The following is a 24,848-nucleotide window of genomic DNA, read 5'->3' as shown; positions in this document are numbered from 1 at the left end:
AGTCTTTGTCTTCACACATCAATACATGGTTTTCCAGTGAAATCATCCTGATACTGACTCACCATCAAAACTGCCAGTTTTTAAAAGTTTTGTCACAATCTCTTCTATAGAATTCTCTCATTCGTTTTCAAGTTGCAATCAGGAATGAGCAAAAATCAAAGAAAGCATTCAGCCAAAATTAGATACCACAGAAACCGTGAGACATGGCTATTTTTAAACAATAACACTAACTTCTAAATAAATACGTCAACTTAAAACACGACACAGTGGAAAATCAGAGGCTACCTTCTCAGAATATTGGCCAAGATAAAGATTCATCTAGAGAATAAAGAAGTGTAATTTTTCCCTGTCTTACTTCCAAATCTTAGCATGTTCACGACTTTCTTGAAGTGGGCTACTTTGTTTACACAAAACACACTAAATTTGGAAGAAACTCTTTCTGCTTTAAAATGGGATATTGCAACCCAAAGCCACACTTAATATATTCAGTAATGGGTGACTAGAGCATTCTTGATTTTGAACTGTGTTGAAACGATGATTACTAAATTTATAGGCTCTACCCGTATATAAATAAGTTCATTTCAATTAGTAAGTTCAAACAAATAAGTAAGTGTAATAGTCAGTTAAGTCAGTTTCATGAAGCACTTGACAAACAGTTCAATCTGGCCAGTATAATTAAATGAGAATATCTAATATTTATTTACTGTTTACTGGGCCAGGCACTGTTCTAAAACTCTCCATGTATTAACACATTTAACCATAACCACAACCTTTAGAGGTAGGTATGATATATATACAGCTCTGTTTCACAAAGGGGCATGCAAGGTGAAGAGAAAAAAAATAACTTGTCTGACATCACACAGTGAATAAGTAGTCGAATCATGATTCCAACCCAGACGGTGGCTGTCTGACTCGGAGCCTGGGGTCACAAGCTGCACGTCCCACCAGTTTCTCTCAAATGACAACTCTGACATTCTCTAAACTTATGATTCCAACAAGCACAACCTAACCTGGATTTTATAAATGTTAGCTGGGAAACAAAACTGTGGACCCAAATTGGCTTTCTCCTTAAAAAAATAAATAAAAATTTAAAAAAGAGAGAGAGAGCATTCTGAAATTGAGTTGAATGATAAATCATAGTCTCAGGAAAAGCTGAAAAAATTCCTGCTTTCCAACTTTAGTCGATCCTCACTGCCACTAAGCAATCATTCCATTCCACTCTTACTGACGCATTAAAGCTAATGCTACACTTGGTTCAAGTCACCCCGTATTCCTCATACCGGCCACTTTCGACAGAGGTAGTCTGCTAAAGCTGCATCAGCCTTCTTATTTTTAATATCAAACATTCTTTATCTTTACCTACCAACTTTCGGTTTAGTAATACTTCTGAGGAAAAAGCCAAATGCTGTTTGCTCTAAATTCCCCATTACCTGGTCAGAAATCTTCCATGACTCACTGCTGTCAATAAGATAATATCTAAATCCAACTTCCTGAATCTGGGCTCTGCTAAAGTTTGATCCCCATGTACCTGTTCTTCCTTCACGTACAAATGCTCTGGTCCCCTGGCACTTGTCTAGACACCATTTCCTGAGCATGCTTGTCTTTTCTAGTCCCAGAACTGTGAGCAAGGGCTCAGGCTGTTCTCTCCACCAGAATGGCCTTCCACCCCTTTAGTGATCCAACCACATCCTTCCTTTAGGAACAAGCCCATACCATTGATAACCACTGTAACCCACAATGGTCCACGGTAACCCCATGCCCCACCCTCATCTCTTACTACTCTCCCTACTACTCTCTGTGTTCCAGCCATGCTCTCCTCCTTGCTGTTACTCAACAAGCCAGGCAAACTTCTGCTTCAGGACCTTCCTACTCAGAGTGGCTTCTCCCCTCAGGTATCATCAGAGACGCTTTTCTCAGCTACAGTTTTGGAACTGCATTTGCAACCCTCTTCACAAACATACGCATACTCTCCTCTCCTCCTTCCTTGGTTTATTTAGCACTTATCTCTATCACTATCCAACACAGGCATCCTTTACTTATTTATCTTACTAAGTAGAATATAAGTTCCAGGAGGGTAGGGATTCCTGTGTGTTTTATTTATTTCTGAACAGGTAGTGCCTAAAGACTGTCTGACACACAGTAAGTGCTCAATAGTTATTTGTGAAATGAATGAATGGATGAATAATTCCTTCTTATAACTCTCATTGTATACATTGTCTACACAATTTATTTAGCACTTACAATTATAAATTTGTAAATAATGAACTCTAGTTGATGATATGCTGAAGTCTTTAGGGATGAAGCATACTATTGTCTGCAGTTTGTGTTTCAATGTATCAAGATGGGGAATTCCCTGGCGGTCCAGTGGTTAGGACTCCACAGTTTCACTGCAGAGGGCCCAGGTTCCATCCCTGGTTGAGGCACTAAGATCCCACACACCAAATGGAATGGCCACAAAGACAAACAAACAAACAAACAAACAAATAAATAATGTATCAAAATGGTTTGATGGACGGACAGATAGAAAGATATGTGAAAAGCAAGTAAAATAAAATGTTAATTGTAGAATCTAGGTAGCAGTTACATGGGTATCCAATGTAGAAATATTTCAACTTTGTATATGCTTGAAAATTTTAATAAAATTTGAAGCAAAATATAATACCTTAGAAAGGCCTTTTTTGACTATATAAACTCACTTGCCCACCAACTGTTCTCTATCACATCCCTCTATTTTATTTTTTTCATAGTATTTATCACTAGCCGATACTGTGTGGATTATCCTTTTGCTTCCTGTTGCCTATTTACTTTCCCCATCAGCATGCAAGCTCCCTGGGAACCATCGTCCACCATGTCCTCTGCTGTTTGCCCATCACCTAGAATACTGCCTGGAACACACTCAGTGTTTAATAAATAACTCCTAAGTAAGTAAATCAATGAATAGATGCCTCATGAGACTGCTTATTATATTACTCATCAGCTTATTCGTGAATGCCTACTCCTTTCCAAACAGACTATTAATTCCTTGAAAATGAAACTTTTAATAGCTTTCTTAATATTAATCGAAGTTTTAGGTACACAATAAAGGCTCAAATTCTCATATTAAAAAATAATCTATGGATAGGTCAGTACTATAAAACTGCATAATATAGATTTTTTAATACACTATCATGTTTTTCCATATCTGTAAAATGGGAAGCATTGAAAACTTCTGGGTAAAAATAGTCAAGTGAAAAATAAGATATTCTTTCTAGAGCACAGAATTTTATAAATTAAAAAGTATTTAGAAATAAGTTAATGGAGAGACTACCTTAGTGGTCCAGTGGTTAAGACTGTGCACTTCCACTGTCCCTGGTCTGGGATCTAAGATTCCACATGCCTCCCAGTACACCTCGCCCACAAAAGTTAATGGAAACCTTCTTTTAGAGATGAAGCAAACAAGACTCAGAGAGAAAGAATGACAACTCAAACACTCTAGAGGGAGGTTAGTAACAGACAAAATGAGAGCCCAGGTCTCCCGGTTCCCAGTTTCTACCCTGAGTGGGTAGAGCAGGACCCTGGGAATCTGGCAATCTCCACTTGGAGTCTCCTGTTCTTTCTCCAGCTGGCTCCTGGCCACAGAAATCCCTCTATGTTGACTCAGTATGAACTTTTGGATGACAAAATTTTGAAGGAGTTTTTGTTAATAATGTCTTGGCTTGAAGCACAAGTTCTTCCTTTGCCAAACTCAAATGGTCTTTTTATTATATCAGATTGCCTTAACCATCTCCAAGAACTGTTTATAAATCTCCTCTCCCACATGATTCCCTCGCAACTTGTTTTCTCTTATAACCTCCGTGAACACTGTAGACAAAAGACAGTCCTCCTCTGAAAGATGGGGATTCAGGGATGAGGAGGGGCTGGATGGCTTGCTTAGGACACGCCACATGGTCTGGGGGACAAATGGGGGTTCTCCCCAACCAGCCATTATGCATTTACTTTTCTCCCACTACCATCACAGGTCACCAACTCAAAGAATTGTCATTCAGATGAAAACTACAAAGGACTCTTGAAAACAGTTTAATGAAAGAAAGCTGTTGGCCAACTGTTTTCTCAAGCACACTAAAGAAAATATGTAAGCTACTTTAAATTCAGGAATGTAGAAAGTCTTTTTTAGAGCCCCAGGGTTACACACCTAAGCATAGGAAATGACAGTAGGAGAGGAAATGCATGTTTTCCTACAGTATCTTCTCTTAAAATCAGTCTTTGTGTCATAGACTGAAGGGCAGGAAAAAAACCATTATATTTCAGAAAGGCCAATTGTGCTTATGAAGCCCTCAACAAGGGTTTATTGAGAACCAATCCTAGCAACATGCCATAGGTAAGGTCTGCGGATGTTATAACATTTAGCCACTTCTAACTCTCTATCCCACTGCTCACCAACACCTACTTGCCAAGCCATGTAACTCGTCATGCCCCAGCTTGTTTTATTCTTTCAAAACTCCATGCCTTTGCAGTTTCTCCTAGAAACTAGAATGCTCATAACTGCTTCTCTGCCTACTGAAATTCTGTTCTTCACAGACATTTATACACTGCTTAATACGTACCAGGCAATAAGCATTATATGTATGTACAGATACATCTATGTGAGTATTATATATGTTACTAGAATCAATTATTGTTAAATATTTTATATGTAATGTTATATACTTAATAAACTAAGTAATATATAATCATAGTTTATATAAAATTATACAAATCATAATTAAATAACGATATCTAAATGTATTTAAATGTAATCTACATTATAATCTATAATTATATGGATATATTATATATAAATATAACTAACTCATGTAATCATAATGATCCTCCTATGAGATATAATCTCCCCTTTACAGATGAGCAAATTGAGATTCAGAGGAACTAAGTGATTTCCCCAGGATGAAACAAATGGTAAGAAACAGAGCTGGGATTTAAACACCAAACAACCTAGCTTCAAATGACAAGGTATTAACCACTACGTTCACTGTTGGACCTGCTCAAAATCATCTACTGACATGGAGCCATCTCTGGCCTCCTCTCACAACATAATCTTTCTTTATTCTGTCTTCCCCCTGCACTCTGAACACACCTCATTGATACTTATCTTACTGTGTAGTGGTTTCTTTTCATCAAACGGATCTCCCTACGTTCACTTCCTTTTCCAATCCCTACCTCTCCTCCACCCCAGATGAAGATAATCGAGGGAAGAGCTTCCTGTACCATATTCTTCTTTATGTGCCTTGAACACAACACAATGCTTGGTAGACTCCAATAAACGTTTGAAAGAATGAATGAATGAAATAACTTTAAAAGAGGTAAACAGAAATGTGGGCAGTGTATCTCTTAGCACTGGGTAGAAAACATATAGAAGACATGCTTCCTGGAGCAGCTAAAGGTATCAGCAGGGAGTATGTGACTGGAGTGTCCTCGAGGCAACTGGGTCACTCTGATTACATGAACTGGTCAGGGTCCTTTGGGCTTAAGTCAGCTTCTAAATAGGTATATACTCATGGAATAAATATAAACTATGTATTAGGTCTGTAATTAGGCATGCATAACCAGTATTCCAGTTTCCTGACCAGGATTTGAGTTTGCACAGTTTAAATGATTCGGTCCCAATGAACAACACGTAATTATCATGGGGGTTCAGGAAGAGGTCATATGGGATGCTAACAGTTAGGAAAGGAGGTAGGAGTTAAGGGATAAGGAGATGTGGGTGAGGGGAAGATTTGAAAATCATCCCAAGGAACAAAAACACCAAGCTGTTCCCCAAAAGAAGAAATCAATACATTAACCAGCTTTCTGAATCCTGGTCTACCAGTTGCTTACATTTCTCGCTATAAACTACTACACTAGTTTCCTGTAAAATTCAGAATCCAATGTTTGCTCTGTATAAATAATTTCTCTAGGGTTTTATTAATCTTAAATAAATTATTGAAATTTCAGAAATGCAGCAAACTTAAGAAAGAAAGAAAGAAAGAAAGAAAAGAAAGAAAGAAAGAAAGGAAGGAAGGAAGGAAGGAAGGAAGGAAGGAAGGAAGGAAGACTGCGAAGGAAGGATTTCCAAACATTAAACTCCAACTTTCCAGGTTAAATAGATTTTATCTGACATAAGGTTGAAAAATAATTCGTTGTGCTGCTTACTTGGTTGAAAATAAAAGGAACCTCTTTCTTCTCTCCCACTTTCATAGAAGATATGGGAAATATTGCTGTCCCGAGCGTTTCATCCATGACGTAATTGGCATCCATCAACGTGATCTATAGAGAGTAAAAGGTAGAGAGCAGAGGTATCAAATTTTTCTGGAATCTTTGGAAATTATATCTATAATCTCCATCACACTTAAAAAATGAAAATTCTCAAGTGATATTTAACAGTCATTTGAAATCCTCAATATTCAACTGGTAACAATACTTTGTCTTTTGTTTCTGAATGCCACATTTGCTTCTAACATAATAATTAATTTTTCACTTTCCTGATTGACACTATCATACTTTGAAAAATGAAACTTTATCCCCTCTCTGGGGAAATGCTATTTTTGGAATATGAGAAAGAAATTAATGTAGAAAATCTATGCAACTATTTTGGAAAAGATCTATGTGAACTTATTTTAAAGCTAATTATTTGAACTTTAAGCTAATAAAGTTAATTTATTTTAAAGTCCTAATCAATTGACAATATTTTTATTCTATTGTACTTGGATCCTCCTCTTTCTAACAGAACGAATATTTTCTCCAAAGCACATGAGGAGGATAACAGATTCTTCCCAGCCCCACCTAACTCCTGTATTTCCCACTGGACACTCACATAGCTTGATGTGCAGTAGCTAGAAGCTCATCTACCATATACTGCACAGCTGGACTCCAACTACATCAAACTGAGAAGAATGAAGGCAGTGAGGGGACAAACTCAAGCATCAACCTCAACATGATGGTGGCCACCTCACTGTCCCCAAATGACTCACTTACCTCCAAAACATTGTCCTGATTAGGATCCAAAATAAATTCAAAGGTCTCATTCCACACAGGGTTTATGTCATTATTGAAGTGTTTCGTTCTCTTCCTGCTGTCAGGGGTTGAGGAGATGAAAAGTTCCACATAGGGGTCTGGAGTGTCAACTATAGACAGTAAACACAAATAAGAAGGGGGCAAAAATGTGATTAATTCCTAATTTGTTTTAATTAATATGTGTTATCAGATTATTTTCAATGAATCTGCAATAACATATTCAAAATGTCTGAGACAAAATGATATATAATAGAAGAACGTCATAGGTTATATACTGTTTACATATTATGTCCCTGCACTTCCCAACAGTCCTGTGAGAGGGAATCATTTATTTGGTACTTTATACAAAATTCCTCTGTCCACCTAGAGGGCACGGTCACTGCAATCAACAACTCAGTCCAACTGCTAGACAATGATAACAATCTCACTCAGCTAACCACAGCGTAACCTTCACCCCAGGACTACGATGGCAACAAGATCATGAGTTCAGGATCATCATGATTGTTTATATTAGAAAAAAAATTAACCTACTATGTTATTTGCCAAACAAAATAATGAAAGTTGGTGTGGCATAAGTATTGCTTGTAGTTATAAGGCTGCCTTATATGGTTGTACAGGTTGTGCACTGAAGAACTCTAAAGGGAGGCATTTACATTAGTAGCCAAAATATATTTCTCTATTTATTATGGTGGTATTCAATAAGATTGAAGTGGGCATCTCAAGGAAGTGACAGCTTTTTCTGTTACACATAAAGACCCCCTGAGGGCATGATATGGGTGCCATTTTATTTATTATTTATTTATTTATTTTAAACATCTTTATTGGAGTATAACTGCTTTACAATGGTGTGTTAGTTTGTTTTATAACAAAGTGAATCAGTTATACATATACATATGTTCCCATATCTCTTCCCTCTTGAGCCTCCCTCCCACCCTCCCTATCCCACCCCTCTAGGTCATCACAAAGCACCGAGGCGATCTCCCTGTGCTATGCTGCTGCTTCCCACCAGCTAACTATTTTACATTCGGTAGTGTATATATGTCGATGCTACTCTCACTTCGCCCCAGCTTCGCCCTCCCACCCCATGTCATCGAGTCCATTCTCTATGTCTACTCTTTATTCCTGCCCTGCAACTAGGTTCATCAGTATCTTTTTTTTTTCTTCTAAGATTCCATATATGCGCTTTAGCATACAGTATTTGTTTTTCTCTTTCTGACTTGCTTCACTCCCTTTTAATGGCTCCTTTGAATCCTTCATCTGACAGCATTGCACATACTATATTTTATAAAGGAAACTACACATCTATCTATCTTTTCCTACAAGACTGTCAACAACTTGAGGTTAGGAACCAAGTCTTACTCATCTTTATATCTTCAGAACCTAACAACTATCACAATATTTAAGGTCTCCTCACTTAAGGACTCGACTTTTCTCTTTAACTCATCCTTTCCCATGTGGCCATTACAACTCATAACCACAAAAACCAACCATCAAGTGATGCCTGATAGGATCTCTGTTGAGCACTTCACATACATGAGTCTCATTCTAATCTCACAAGAGCACTATAAGGTAAGTACTTTTAGTGTTGAGGCAACAAGAACTGAGAGATGTTAAGCAATCTGTCCAATATCACACAGCTATAAGTATCAGAGCAAGATGGGACTGCAACAATCATCCTCTCAATGACATCATGCTCCTAAGTGCTAAAGATGGGATCATAGGTATGGCTTGTTATGGAAAGAGGAGGTGGAAAAGAGCTTTGGAGAAGAAGAGGAAGGGCGATAAGCAGGAAGAAAAGAGGAGGGAAGGGGTAAGGATGGAAAGAGAGGAAGAGAGAGAGGTGCAGAGGTTCATAAAAAAAGATACAAAAATTGAAAACAAAGGAAAAGCAAAAATAATAGTTCTTAAATGATTGTCTTTCGAAGAATAGTTTTTAAAAAAATAATTTAAAAAATATACTTTGTCCTTTCACAGTAGTTATGGTCAAATAATGTAATCAATGTCCTTCACAGCTCTCCTATGTGGTCATCAGATTTTTTAAGTGGGCTTTTTTATTGTTAAGTGGGAAAATCTACAAATGAGGTATTAGCATTTGGGATTGCCTTTTAGTTAATTTTTCCACTTGCAGCTTATGCATCATTGGTCAAGGGCAGGGGAGTCTCAAAAGTGAGAGTGCAAGGTAAATGCCTAGGGAAAATTAACCACCACACATTTCAGGGCCTCTCGCCTTCTGAGATGGCCCACACTCTGTCTGTGGAGTGTGTTTTCCTCCAAGGCCCTTCTCACCTTTTGAGACAGACCTTATTGTGTCTATGGAATGTGTATCTCTCTAAATAAACCTACAAGAAAGAAAGGAAGGAAGGAAGGAAGGGGGAAAGAAAGAAAAAAGAAAAGGAAAGGAAAGAGAAGAAAAGAGAAGAAAAAAGATAAATGCCTAGGGTTCTGATTAAAAATACAGACCCTTGACCCACATCCCATAAGACCCATAATCAGGAGATCTGTAATGGGACTAGGGATCTGCATTTTTCAACAATTATTCTAGTTGATCTGATGTAGGTCATGTTCTGTTCACACTTTTGATATTTTATTTTAGGAGGAAATAGCTAGTTATTCCCATTTCATTTATTTATTTCTTCATATTGAGATATAATTGATATATAACATCATGTAAGTGTAAGCTATACAATGTGTTGGTTTGATACATTTACATATAGCAATTTCTAACTCAATGCTTTTCTCTCTCAATGGGACCATGGAAGACAAATTAGAAAACAAAAGACTTGGCAGGAAGGATGGCAAGAGGAAATGGGCCAAAGAAGAGAAGGACATGCTACAAGGGGACTCAACTCACTTCTCAACCAAGAGATGACTGTTCCTTTTCCTTAACCATGTTTCTGCCACGTCTCCAGTACTCAGGGTTGCAAACCACAAATATAACTACATGTTTAGAATATCAGGTAGTAGAAGACTATAAAGAAAATATTTTTCCTTTTTTGAATGGAGGTAGATATGTGCTTTTAAAGAGAATATTCAATGGTACTTCACATTAAATGTAGAAAAATAAAAATGTAGCCCTTCCTCATCTCATAAGCCTGGTTCTTTCTTATGGGGTTAATGCTCTTTTATATGTTTTCTCCCAAATATTAGAAAACACAAACCAAGCAAAAGCTAATCTAGAAAACAAAAAGTGTGCCAGGAAGGAGAAGCATGCAGACGGTAAACATCATTCATTCATTCAACAAATATTTGGATGCCTACTATGCCGGGAACTGCCCATCAAGAAGCAGTTTGGCCAGCACATCTATGTTACTTGACTTGGATCACACAGCTGGTGAGTGTGGAAGCTGGAATTTTTTTGTTCTGAGGAACTGCCTGCCCTGGGAACCACCCCTTTAAGGACCATTATGACAGTTTGCACAAAAAAGCATCCCATGGACTCCTACTTGTTCCAAAAAATGGCCCACCACAAAAAGCCCTTGCCTGTAACTCAGAACAATCCTTCCTCTATTGAAATATTCTAACTTACTTGTTTATACCTTTGCATCCAAAGACTACCAAATGTATCTAAGGACCAAAGATCATTTCCAAAAATCTCACCTTAATAGAACGCTTGCAGATCACTGATTTTCTCAGGAATTCCTCTTTTTAATCTATAGCACTTACACTCGCTCTTCTAACACCTTGGAAGTCTTGCCAAAACACAGCAAATAGGTTCACTTGCTGCAAGTTTATGAATACACAGCCTTTTTTAATTGTGTCAAAAAAAGAAAAAAAAAAAAAGCAGTTTGGCTTGGCTTGGATAGGGAGCCAAACACAAAAGTGCAGATTTGAAATATGGAAGTGAGTCAAATGCTAATAGTCTAATTTTAGAGGCAAGAGTAAATGGAAGACAAGCAGATACACTCCACCAATGACTAATAACTCAGTCACCCAGGTTATTACACACACATAAAGTCAAGTTGTAGGTGGAGAAATGGCCTTTTGAGGCTTAATCTTCATTTGAATCTTTGAACAAGAGGAAGGACAGGTTTTCTTGGGTCAAACAAGAAAGAGAAAGTAGAAAGTAAAGTTCCTTGGGAGGAACCAGATAGGGACAGAATGCAGCAAACTGAAGTGGTATAAGTCAACCAGCGATATTACCATCTTCTCAGCCATTTTGGACTCTCGGTGGGTCATATGCTTTTCCAAATTCTAACTGACAAAATAATAAAGAAATTACCATACAGCAAGATGCCAACCCTATGTTTATATGTCAAAACATCAACAGACTTCTTTTAAAATTTGGAATCCAGTTCAAAGCTGTCATTTTAGATTCTTATTTTTACTTTAAAAAAAGTCAATACTCTAAAATTTTTCTCAAGACTGGTGGTTTTTCTAGTTTCTCCTCTTGCTTCATTAATGAGACACCAAAGCGTGCTAAACAGCGGGAAACCACTGACAGCTGTAAACTGTGATACTGCAATCTGCATCATTGCTAATCTTTGCAAGTTAAGAAACAGCTGTAGCAGTGGTAGACACCACAGGATGAAAAGAAGTTTTAAGAAGCTATTTTAAAATTGGATTAAGATAATCACATATCTCTGCTCAGTTTTTTTTAAAACATATCTATAATCTTCATTGGCATGGTAGCGCGTGGAACCTTTGAAAGGGGGAAGCAGTCCATTTTGACAGTAAAACTTAGCCCGATGCTTTAGAGAAGTTCCTAGAAATGCATTGAGGGGGAAAAAAAAAAAGTCAAACACAGGAAAAGAATTTTTTTTTTCTCGCCTTTGTACTTATTTCATGCCTTTGGGAATTAATGCCTATAGGGTAACTGGGTGTTGAGTCACTGATTCAGCTTCCCCTTGATTAGCTCCAGCGAAAACAGGTGGTAAGGTAAAGATATAATGTGTGGGTAAAGACTTACATCTTACCCTTTTATCTAAATCTTGACTAACAAAAACGTTGGGGGTGTGGGATACAGAGCTGATGCGTGTAGACATGAAACTACAGGCACCACAAATAGCTTCAGAGTTCCCGGGTTATAAAACTCCTTATAAATTTCAGTAGTTGAAGGAGTGCCCACCTAAAGTCATAACAGGTCCATCTGTCATTTTGGCTTTGTCTGAGTAATATATTATATGATTCATCACAGGAGCTGGTGGCAGCTTCTAAACTCCAAGTTCGATTTTAAATATGCTCCATTTGCTTTCTCATATCCATTTTGCTCAGTAGCAACTTAAACCCTTTGCTTCAAATAAAGATGACCCATAACCTGTTACAATTCATGTAATATACAGCAAAAACAAAACCCAAAGGAAAAGTCCTCCCAAATCCACAGTCAAAATATCCTATTCTGAATAGCTATGGTCCACTGATGGTGAGCATAAAGCAGTGTTTTCCAAAACACAGTCCACTAGAGTATCTTCACAGTATCATCTGGAGTGTTAAAAATGTAGACACCTTGCATTTTCAGTCTTCTGCGAGGGCTTGGAAATCTGCATTTTTAACAACTTGACCAGAACGATATTTATGCACACAAGTTTGAAAAACGGGATTTAAAGTATATTATGACAATCAAATACAGAACAATGGTATAATAACACCCACAGAAAAGTAGAAACGTTTCGGCATTGAGAAGTCAACATACTTCGTCGTGGATATTCTGCCCATGGACTATATTCAGCACAATCCAGTAATTCACGTCTGTTTCTCTTAAGCCATTAAATACATTTTCAAGTGACCACATGAAAACAAAACCAAGAATAAAGTATGTGTGGGTGCGTGAGTTAGCAATCTATTCGAGGTGATGGACTGATATTCAAGTGTTCTGCTTCATTATCACCAAAGTAAGCATGCCATAGTAAGACCCAAAATTAAATGATAATTTGTTGAAAGAATGCCTCTGAATACTATTTTCCAATGTGATCACTCCTTTAAATGTTTATGATTTAGTGATAATGATAATTACACGGTGAACTTAAAGCTTTTAAACATAAAGGCTGAAAAACTTAAATGTTTTATGACTGCCAACTTCTTCACTATCCCTGCCCTATGCCAGCAGAGCTGCTGGTATAAACCCTAGGAAAGTGATGGTTAGCCTCACTATAAACGTATGAATTTCAATAACAGTTTAGTTCTTTCCTGAATGTAACATTTTTATTGAAGGATAAGATACATGCAGAAAAATCAGATGATTGTAACCATACAGTTTGTTGAATTTTCATAAAATGAACTCACCCAGGATACCACCACCCAGATCAAGATATAGAACATTGCCAGCACTCCAGAGGCCTTCCTCACCTCCCTCCAGAAGGGTGACCACTACCCTACCTTCTACCACCAAATAATATTTCTACCTGTTTTTTATCTTTATATAAATAGAACCAAGAATCGTATATACTCCCGGGTCTGGCTTATTCTGCTCACCATTAAGTTTGTAAGATTCATCCATGTTGGCATGTGCAGAATAACACATTCATTAATTATTAATGTAAACTGTTTCACTGTATGAGCATTCCATAAAACATTTATCCATTTTAGTGGACATATGGATTGTTTCTAGTTTGGGCTATTACTAATGGTGCTGCTATGAGCATTCTTGTACACGGCATTTGTTGCACACATGTTTACGTTTCTGTTGTGAAATTCCTAAGAATGGAATTACTTGGACATGGAATTATTATGCTATTGTACACCCTGATGTTAATATTTACATGGCAGCAATCATTCTTAACATGTAATAGTCAGTTTTGTAATTTAAACATCTGGTGAATATGTAACGGTATCTCAGTATGGATTTAATTCACACATCTTGGATGACTATATGAGGTTGTATATTTCTTTATGTGTTTTATTGGATAGTCTCTTGAGTGAAAGGCATACTCAAGTCTTTTGTCCATTTTTTTTTCTGTTAGATTGCCTGTTTTTAATTGATTTATAGAGTGCTTTACATATTCTGGATATGAGTCCTTTGACAGACACATATATTACAAATATATTTTCCCAATCTGAGGTTTATCTTTTCACCACTTTTATGATATTTTTGATAAAAAGAAATGCCTAATTTTAATATAGTCCAGTGTATCCACCTGTTTCCTTATGACTCATGCTTTTTTCCTTTTGTTTAAGAAAACTTTAGCTATTCCAATGTCATAAAATTGTCTGCACTGACTTCTCCAAAAAATCTCCTTTGCTTTACTGTTTACCTTTATATCTAAAATGCAATTAGAATTAATTTCTGTGTAAAGTGTGCGATAGGTGTGAAGATTCTTTATATAAATATATAAGTACATATATATATGTACTTATATATATATATATATATATATATATATATATATATAAAACCAGTAAACTCGGCGTCATTTATTGGAAATGCTGTCTTTAACCCTAATACTACAATATAAACATTTTGTTAATCAAGTAGTCATATACGTCTGTTTCTGGACTTCCAGACTTTCTGGTTTATTCATTTAAGCTTGCACCAATTCCACACTGTCTTAATTATCAGAGTTTTATAATAAACCTTGACATCAGGTAGTATAAGTCCTCTAACTTTTTTCAACTTCTTCAGAATAATTTTGACAGTTATTTTATTTCAGCACTTCAAAAATGTCATTCTGTTATCTTATGGCTTCTATCTGTTCTGGTGAGGAATTTACTTTCAGTCTTTTGCTTTGTTGAATATATTGTTTTTCCTCTGGATGCTTTTAGGATTTTTTTTCTTTGTCTTTAGTTTTCAGCAGTTTTACTGCAATATGCACAATATTAGTATTTTTTGTATTTATCCTTAAGTTAATAACACAGCATTTTTATCAGTTACAGAAAATTCTCAGCCATTATCTCTTCAAATATTACTTCTGCCCCAATCTCCTTCTCTTCCCCAGTGTTTTATTTAAATTTTGCCCAGATATTCCTTATGCTTTAATTCTATATTTTATTTCATTTTTTGTTCTCTGTATTTGAGTCTGGATACTTTCTACTGACCTATTTAGTTTACCAATTCCCTCTCTTCAACTGTCTCCAAACTATGGCAAACCCATCTACTGAGTTTCAATTTTCACTTATTGTGTTTTTAATTCCAAATTTTCCATTTGCTTCTTTTCTATATAACTGGTTCCCTGGTAAAATTCTCTACCTTGCCACCTATTTTCTTGAACATATTAATCTTAGTTATTTTAAAGTCCATATCCAATACTTGGGGAATCTATTTATTTTTCTTGATCTTACTTTTTGGGTCTACCTGGCAATTCTTGACTGAATGCCAGAACTTTTCATGAAAAATTGTTCCAGAGCTAGACCTACCTCCTCAGAGGACCCATCTTATTCTCCGGCAGGCAGTGTGAATGGGATGGATCTACTCAGTTTAATCAAAAATTGAATTGACTTAAATCTTTGTAAAATTTAGTCTACTTCTTATTCACTCCCACCCAAAGCTTTTCAACTGAGAGCCTGGGGTGTTTTCTAGGCCCCTTTTATTTGGCAGTTCTGATACCCAATTTTTTCCCCTCTTAGCACTGTGAGACTGCCAATAACTCTTCTTTGCTTTTCTTGTATTTTACGTTTGCTTCTTAGTCTGTTGCCCTGCACAGGTTACGAATTTGTCTCCTGCACATGGTGAAGGCACTGACTTGCAAGCTTCTCTAGGCTTCCCTTCTCTCAGGGTTCTTGTCCCTCAAATTCTAACTGACTTGGCTCTGAAATCCAGTTTTTATGTCCCCAAGTCCTTTGAGATTGCCAAAGCTCTAGTAGATTCCCTGACTCTTCACTGCTTGGCCACGTCTCGCATCCCCATCGCCCCCAAATCCACCTAGATTCCACAGTGGATTGAGAGGAAAGTGGCTTGCAGAATACTGGGCCTACTTCAATGACTTCTCTCCTCTCTGAGATCCTGGTCCCTCAAATCCCAGTTGACTCGGCAGATTTTCAATCCTTCAGACATTTTTAAAACTTAATTTAATCTGTGTTTTCTAAATTGATCTTAGGAGAAACGAATGCTCTGCTATTAGTTACTTCAGCATAGTCCAATGACCATTTAACTGTTAACCTGACCAAACATATACTAATCCCTATTCTTTTTTACTTCCATACTCCACATGGCTGTTCAAACTTTTACTGCTTTTCTCAAGTCACTACTCACTATTCCTCATCTTAGAAAACAACTCAGGTTCACACTTCACTAGGAAAACAAAAGGAGAGGATTAAATGTTCTCTTCCAGTTTCTCTTCCCTATACCTCACAATTTAAAAGATATATTTATAATTGAAAATTGTATTTATTCATACTTAAGTTCTTTTCTGATGTCTTAGAAGAAGAAGTTTCCATACACTCTTCTCTCAATTTCAAACTATTCCACCTCCTCTCAGAGATTTCTCATTTATTTATACCCAACCCCAAATTTAATCTGTAAATATTTGCTTGGGCCTGGCTACTTCCTCTCAACCAATAAATATAAACAAACACTGATTATCCTAAAAAATAAATACAACTTTAATTAATTCTGCCAATTCCTCAAGATCTTTCCTCTCCTCCATTAAAGCTTTTGGAAAAATAAATACAGTTTATATTTACTGCTTCTAAATCCCATCACTTATAAATTCCTAACCTACTATGCTCTGCCTTATTCTGTTACCATAATCAGTCTATTCTCTCTACTGTAACTTTTTTTGGTAGCTTTAGTGAGATGTAATTGACATATCACATTGTATAAGTGTGAGGCATACAACATGATGATTTGATACACTTACCTACTGCCAAATGATTACCACAGTAAAGTTAGTTAACACCTCCATCACCTCACATAATTGCCGTTTCTTTTTTGTGGTGAGAACATTTAAGACCTATTCTCTTGGGACTTCCCTGGTGGTGCAGTGGTTAAGAGTCCACCTGCCAATGCAGGGGTCATGGGTTCGAGCCCTGGTCTGGGAAGATCTCACATGCAGCGGAGCAACTGGGCCTATGCACCACAACTGCTGAGCCTGTGCTCTAGAGCCCATGAGCCACAACTACTGAGCCTGAGTGCCACAATTACTGAAGCCCAGGAGCCTAGAGCCCATGCTCCACAACAAAGAGAGGTCACCGCAATGAGAAGCCCGAGCACCACGACGAGGAGTGGCCCCTGCCCGCCGAAGCTGGAGAAGGCCCGTGCACAGCAACGATGACCCAATGCAGCCAAAAAAAAAAAAAAAAGACCTACTCTCTTAGCAATTTCAGGAATATAATACAGTATTATTAACTATAGTCACCATGCTGTACATTACATCCCCAGAACTTACTCTTCTTATAACTGGAAGTGTGTACCTTTTGATGGACATCTCCCTATATCTACCCCCTCCCCTCACCAGCTCCTGGCCATCACCATGCCCCTATCATAACTTCAATATAAAATTCAATGAGCTTTTTCTCAATTTTCATCAGATTTGGCATATATGCAATGCCCTTTGTGCAATTATCTCCTTCTTTTGTGCCCAGGGTATCATCTTTTTTTTCTGATTCCTTAACTACCTCTCTAAATGTTTCCTCGTTGTATCTTAATTTTTTTCCCCCCAAACTTGCAACTAAATTGTAGACTTTCTCTTCATAGCTGTTACAAATCTCCACTAGAATGTTTCAGAAGGAAATGAACACTTTAAAAAATTTAGTGCTCATGTAGTCAAAACCAATTTGAAAAGGAATCATCACAGTTATTTATATGGTCTTTTTTTTTTTTTTTGGCCACGCCACGCAGCATGTGGGATCTTAGTTCCCTGACCAGGTATCAAACCTGTGTCCCCTGCAGTGGAAGCACGGAATCCTAACTACTGGCCCACCAGGGAAGTCCTATATAGTCTTAAGAATATTCGATGTGCACCCTTCAAGTCACATGGCACACATCAATCCTATAGTATAATTATTCTCGGATCCTTTAAAGCTGATCATATTCAGGTTTAAATGGTAGCCATCATGCATTCCTTCATTTCCTCAAGGCTTCAAGGAGGTAGCGGTACAAACATGACAAATATAAGATTCTTGATTACATGTCCATATATAATCTATTGCTAAGTAATCCATTTTGAATTTTTCCCTAAATGCAAGAGAAAAGAAAAACAAAGCAAAACAAAACCAAAAAAACTAAAATAAAAACATGTTCTTTTTCCTGACTTTCTTATTTTATTTCATGGTACCATATTTCTTGCTGCCTGAGCCAGAAACATGAGAGTCATTCTCTTTTCCTCATAGTTCCTGTATCCTATCTGTCTCCAGCTTTCACCTATTTCACCTCTAACATGCTGGCCCCTCAATTCCTCTCAAAATATCACTTACCCAGTTCAACTGCACTATTCACATAATTTCGTAGTTGCTTATTCTCCCATATGCAAAGCCACTCTACATAATGCTGCTATAGTCGTCTTTGTGAAACACTTTTGACTCTTGCTGCCTACAAAGGCAGGCCTAATCTCTGTGATAAAAGGCCTACAAGTCCCCCTCACCCACCGGACCCTGGGTTTCCTTCCAGTCAGTGACCCTCCTCCACCAGGCACTGGAACATCATTCTCGCAAGTCAACATTCAGGCCACGGAGCACCTCTGAAATCCACACATTTCAAACATTCCACACAGTCATACTGGTGGCAGAAGTATCTGTTCTGTCCAAGAGAACATTGCTTCTCTTTTACTTATGTGTATCATTGTGTTTTCATTTGACGTTTTAGCTGATAACTAAACACTAGTAATTCATAACTAAATGTTATTCAAGTTGTTGTCCTTGTCCTAAGACTATCCAAGATAAGGGTCCAAAGACTGTACACTTAAAGGATGGGTGGAATGAGATGTTCTCTCTATGCTTCCCTTATCTAGTTCATAAGTCAACTAGTTGTTCTATTTTCCTATCGGGTTAAATTGGCCACTGCCAATCATGTCTCCTAGTAGCCTCATCTATGTAAATCTGCATAAAAATAATTCCACTTCAACTTGCTGATTTAGGTATTATTATTCTCAACTTGTAGGTAAGGGAATTGAGACTCCCTTGAGGCATTTAGTAAGTTGAGCAAAAGGTCATTTAGAAACAGGAGTTTAACCTAGTCTTTCTGAAGCCAAATTCCTTGTTCTTTCAAATATACCAACACTAACAACTCTTACCTATTTTTGCCTCTATTAAACTGTAAACTTCATGATAGCAGAAACCACATCCTTCCAAATTACTATTGGATCCAAGAGTCTAGCACAAAGTCTGAAACATTATAGGGACATAATAAATATTATTGAAGTAATGGGTGATGGACTAGCCCTGAGCAATACTGTAGAAGAGGTGACCTTTACTATAGGCACAACAATCTCCCCTAACTTCTTTTTACTCTTTGTTAGTATGTCTCAACCTTCCTAGTGCTTTGTCCCACCCCATTTATTTGTATTTTAATATACAAATATCAATGTCAAACATTTAACAGATCAATATCGGTTTTGTTTTTCCAAGTGCATTTGTATTTAACCTTTATGTCCAAGTACTAAATGTGAAAGTAAATAAATGAACAAACAAACAGACCTTCAAATCCCAGTGTGCCTTCCTAATAACTCTAAGGAATAGGGTAAAGTGCCAAAGGACTTATTTATGAGTAGCAGCCCCTGCTCCCTCCAGAATGGGCTCAAAATTGGAATTGTTATGGCTATAGGTGCTGAAGGGCAGTGTCTGCAAATTGCTGGAAATGCAGAAGCTGGAAACGTTAGTGAAAAATTCAGTGTGGTTTAGTAAAACAGAACTTTGGCTGTAATTCTCTATATATTGGAGAGAGAAGTGCAAAACCCTTATACCAAGGCAGCATTGTCTAGGAACTCAATCACAGAATGCCTTTTCCTCATTTGAAAGTACGAAGCCATTCTGTTAACACTGTTTTGGGATCCCTTTATCAGGCAGAGTCTCCGGTTTGAACGCCTCCTATTTTTCATTTTCCTTTTGCTCACAGCCTCTGACCTAGCATGGTATTTTCTCAGTGTCACATGTTTCCTTTTGTAAATGAACATGAAGCTATCACAATGTACCATCAGCCAAATGGATGCCAGGAAGAAAGTCTATAGCATCTACTCACAATCGACTTGGTACATTTTGTACTAACAATTGACTTACTATAGTAATGAAGCGGGCTACCACCCAGCGTACAGTTAAAGTGACTTATTATAAAGAATGCTGATATTCATGAGAGAACAGAGAAAGACACATGGAAAATGACCCAAAGAAAGTTAAATGCAGATCTAAAACAGAACAGAAAATTTTGTTGTTGCCTGCATTGCCCTTTTACTTAAATCTCTATGATACCTTTTTGGAAGGAAACAAAAATACTTCTGTTATCAGTATTTCTGCTTGGAATGGTTTAAAGATTTATAACCGAGGGATGTTTCTTGGAATCCCTTTAGGTTGGAGAGAGAGTAATTCTCCAGAAGTTCTTATGTAGTATTGTAAAACATATTAACTTATTCATATTATTAATTTTTAGCTATATATTTGGATTCCACTCTATGTAAGAATAATTCTTTTTCATTAAAACAGGAGTTCTTAACCTTGACATTATTGACATTTGGGGCTAGATGATCCTTTGCTCTGGGGTACTGTCTGTGACCTCTACCCACTAAATGCCAGTAGGATCCCCCAACTGTGACAACTAAAAATGTCTCCAGGGACTTCCCTGGCAGTCCACTGGTTAAGACTCCATGCTTCCAATGTAGGGGGCGCAGGTTCCATCCCTGGTCTGGGAACTAAGATCCCACATACCTTGCAGTGTGGCCAAAAAATAAAAATAAATAAAATAGAAAAATAAAAATGTCTCCAGATATTGCCCAATGTGCCTGGGAACAAAACTGATCCCCAGTTTAGAAACACTGCACTAAGGCAGGGCATTATCCCTGCTACCTGACATTTATTCCTAAGGCAAACCATTAAAAATTAGCCAAATTCTCTAAATAATGTAATTAGAAGTGTTATATCAATCCTATTTTTAAAATATTTTCTTATTTTTTTTTCCCAATTGAAACGTCCCACATCCATTCCATACATTAGTACTCTACTTAAGTTATAAAACCCATCTCAGTCTCTGTTCAAGCTATAAAGCCTTCTCAGAAGCTTAATGTCAACACTTTTCAAAATTAGTAATACTGTATAATATAAACACACAATTACTGAGTATATACTCTCTTGGATTGACTTTCCAAATAGTTAGTTACACCCATTTCATCTTCCTAGCTAGACCGTAAGTAGCTCAAAGGCAAAGCTGCTGCACGAGTAGACACTGGAGCGAGACAGGCTTGAGTTCTAGCCCCAAAACAGAAGAGCTTGTGTGATTTTGGACTATTTAATGTCTTTAAACAAATCCCTACACTGGTAAAATTAAAATTAAAAGATCACATATCTCGGGCTTCCCTGGTGGCACAGTGGTTGAGAGTCCGCCTGCCGATGCAGGAGTCACAGGTTCGTGCCCCGGTCCGGGAAAATCCCACGTGCCAGTGGAGCGGCTGGGCCCGTGAGGCATGGCCGCTGAGCCTGCGCGTCCGGAGCCTGTGCTCCGCAACGGGAGAGGCCACAACAGTGAAAGGCCCGCGTACCGAAAAAAAAAAAAAAAATCACATATCTCGTAGTGTGACTGAAATGAGTAAATGAAATATAAGTCCTAAGACCTCTGCTTAGCATTTTTGTTCATTTAACAAACACACTGTGTACATTATGCATCAAGTACTTTTCTAAGCACTTCATAATCTAATTTAGTCCTCATTAAAAATTATAGGAGGGAGGAGGAGGGATAAATTAGGAGTTTGGGATTAACATATACATGCTACTGTATATAAAACAGATAACCAACAAGGTCCTACTGTATAGCACAGGGAACTATACTCAATATTTTATAATAACCTATAAGGGAAAAGAATCTGAAAAAAACATATAAATGTATGTATAACTTAATCAGTTTGCTGTACACCTGAAACTGACACAATATTGTAAATCAACTATACTTCAATTAAAAAAAAATCTAGGAGGAAGGTATAATTATTACCCTACATTTAATGTTGAGGAAATTGAGACCTAGGAAAGCTAAATAACTTGCCCAAATTCACACGGTTAATAAAGGAGAAGGGAGATGTGAATCCAAGTAAGCCGGTCCAGAGTCCTTGTCCTAACCATTAAGCCATACTTCCCTGCTGGTATGAAACAGGAACTCAGTAAAGTTATCAAGCATAAGTATTGCATTCATTTTTTTTTTTCTTTTGTACTTCTTCAAGACACTGAATAAGTACCAAGTACATAGCAGATGCTCAGCATTTATTGACGACATTAATAATGGAGGCTTGGGGCTTCCCTGGTAGCGCAGTGGTTGAGAGTCCGCCTGCCGATGCAGGGGACACGGGTTCGTGCCCTGGTCCGGGAAGAGCCCACATGCCGCGGAGCGGCTGGGCCCGTGAGCCATGGCCGCTGAGCCTGCGTGTCCGGAGCCTATGCTCCGCAACGGGAGAGGCCACAACAGTGAGAGGCCCACGTACCGCAAAAAAAAAAAAAAAAAAAAAGGAATAATGGAGCCTTGCTGGGATAAGCAATGGGTTTTATTTCTTTAACATGTCTTTTTCAAAGTTAAAATTTCAAAACTGTTATTTCATTTTGCATCTGGAGGCTTAGATTACCCTTGTACATAAACTTAAAATAATTTTGTCTAGGATTTTATCTAAAATATTTTATTAAAAAACATACTGATACATCAAATGAGGAGTAAGAATGGAAAAGTGCTTCCAAAGAATCAGTAAAATTTACAGGACCCCTCAGGCTATACCTCAGCTAAGTTTAGTCATTTCAATCTCTATGTCATATAATTTTATTTTTAAGAAAACAGTTAAAATATTAAAATATACTAAAATAACATACATGATAAGAGTTTTCCCATAAATTTTAGACCAGGAGAGTTTTTCTCTTTGAAATAAAAACTTTAATAGCATACTTTTCTTTGGAAATTTAAGAAACATTTAACCTGTTTTTTAATTTAATTCCATTAGGTATTAATTGCACCTGTTCAATATAGAAGTGGTATATGATTTCTGGCAAAGAGCGTTTACTTAACACATGGTGAGAAGGCGGCATATCACTCAGCTTTAAAAAAGTTTTTTAAATTAAGTTTGTTTTCTTTAATTTTAGAAAACTAAAGAAATTGTAGAACATTAACATGTTAAAGTATATATATGAGAAATATAAAAACTATTTTAGGATGAAGAAGCTCAAGTGTAAGATATATGCGATAAAGAACTAAATGAGCCAATTCCCTGGCAGACTAAATGAGTAGGATCCATCACTAATAGGTCTTGAAAAAATAAAAAGAGAATATGTGGATTGTGTCCCTATTAGTACTGGTGACGTACTCTTCACTTTGACAGGAACCTGCATTACTGCCAAATATACCACTGGAATATAGCTCCATTTATCCTATTGAATAAATGTGGTGAAAATTCACACAAAGATCAATTGATGTTAACAAAATATCATAAAATAGTATCATTCACTACATTTATCAGACCTAAAACACATAAATACATACATGTAAACAAACAAAAAAATCTACTGAAATTTAAATAGAAAGGAAAAAAGACTAACCGTACTCACAAAACCATTTGACAGCTTAATAAACTGCATGACATTCTAAATGAGTGAGGAAGAGGAGTGCCTTCCTAACACATTCTATTTCCCTACCACACAGAAAATACAAGACAAGAGATAAGAGAGGGGCATGCATTCTGGAATACTTTACTCATCTTGAAATTATTTTCCATAAAAAGCCCCCTAGGAAGTTATTTCAGATTTTTTAGAATCGTGGGTGGATACTCAAAAACATTACAAAAATATTTAGTAAACCAAAATTCATGTTCAGTCACAACTGACGTCAGGGAAATGTTTGATTCAGAAAAGATGAGAGCAGCAGGGTCATTTATAAAAAAGAATATTTGCAACTTCATAATTAATCCAAGAAAAGATTAATTATGTTATAAATTAATCCAAGATGTTATAAAATTTGAAACCCATGAAAACTCTAGATAGCTTATGGATAGAAATCAGAGCGGTATTTATAATCTACAAAAATGGAGTATAAAATTATTTTTTTAATTCTCTCTTCATTGACGCAAAACAGGAAGCAATATCCTAGAAGAAAGGTATAGTTACACATATTTATGTATTTTATTCATTCATCCAAAATTCTCTGAGATTTTCCTACTATACCAGGCTCAAGACTAAGCACTTATTCGCTAAAAAGTGAAGAAGAAATAGGCCCCAAAATACATTTGACAAGTGTTTCATGGGGCATTTTTTGTTTTGCTTTTTTTGTTTGTTTGGTTGTTTTTTTGGCTGTACCGTATGGCTTGAGGAATCTTAGTTCCCAGGCCAGGGATGGAACCTGGGCCCCCACCACCCTGCAGTGGAAGCGTGGATCCCTAACTACTGGACCACCAGGGAAGTCCCACATGAGAGGGGTGTTAAGCAGAGGTCTGGATAGCTGTCAGGGGAGCAAAGGAGTGAATTGTGCCCAAGAGTATCAAAAGGACAGTGGAAGTACCATTCTACTGTTTCTCTCGAGCTGAAAAAATGAAGGATCCAATAATCTGCTCAACACAGAAATTCAGAATGGAAATTTCTTGTTTCCAAGGTGAAAAACTGAAAATAATCTCAAGTGCACAAACTACCCAAATAGAAAATACTTTGGCTCATACAAAGATTATATTTAAGAAATAAATGTCTCTTATGTTGATATCTGAAATCATGTTAACAATAACAGATAATATTCATTGAGCAATTACTATGCGTGAGGCATGTAATGCTTCACATATGTCAACACATTGAATTCTCTC

At 37.0% G+C, this 24,848-nt stretch overlaps 1 protein-coding gene across 3 annotated transcripts in view; it reads right to left on the bottom strand.

The window, feature by feature from the left end:
• Positions 1–24,848, bottom strand: part of PLA2G4A (phospholipase A2 group IVA) — a 160,629-nt gene that overhangs the window by 81,598 nt on the left and 54,183 nt on the right. For all 3 annotated transcript variants that reach the window (XM_060009905.1, XM_060009917.1, XM_060009910.1), the window contains exons 4-5: positions 6,988–7,136; positions 6,166–6,279 (exon numbers count right to left, since the gene is read on the bottom strand). In XM_060009905.1, the coding sequence (XP_059865888.1) occupies positions 6,166–6,279; positions 6,988–7,136 (263 nt within the window). The remainder of the gene's footprint in view (positions 1–6,165; positions 6,280–6,987; positions 7,137–24,848) is intronic.

This window comes from Delphinus delphis, chromosome 1, assembly GCF_949987515.2.
Source record: "Delphinus delphis chromosome 1, mDelDel1.2, whole genome shotgun sequence".
NCBI lineage: Eukaryota > Metazoa > Chordata > Mammalia > Artiodactyla > Delphinidae > Delphinus > Delphinus delphis.
This window is presented reverse-complemented; position numbering and strand designations above follow the sequence as displayed.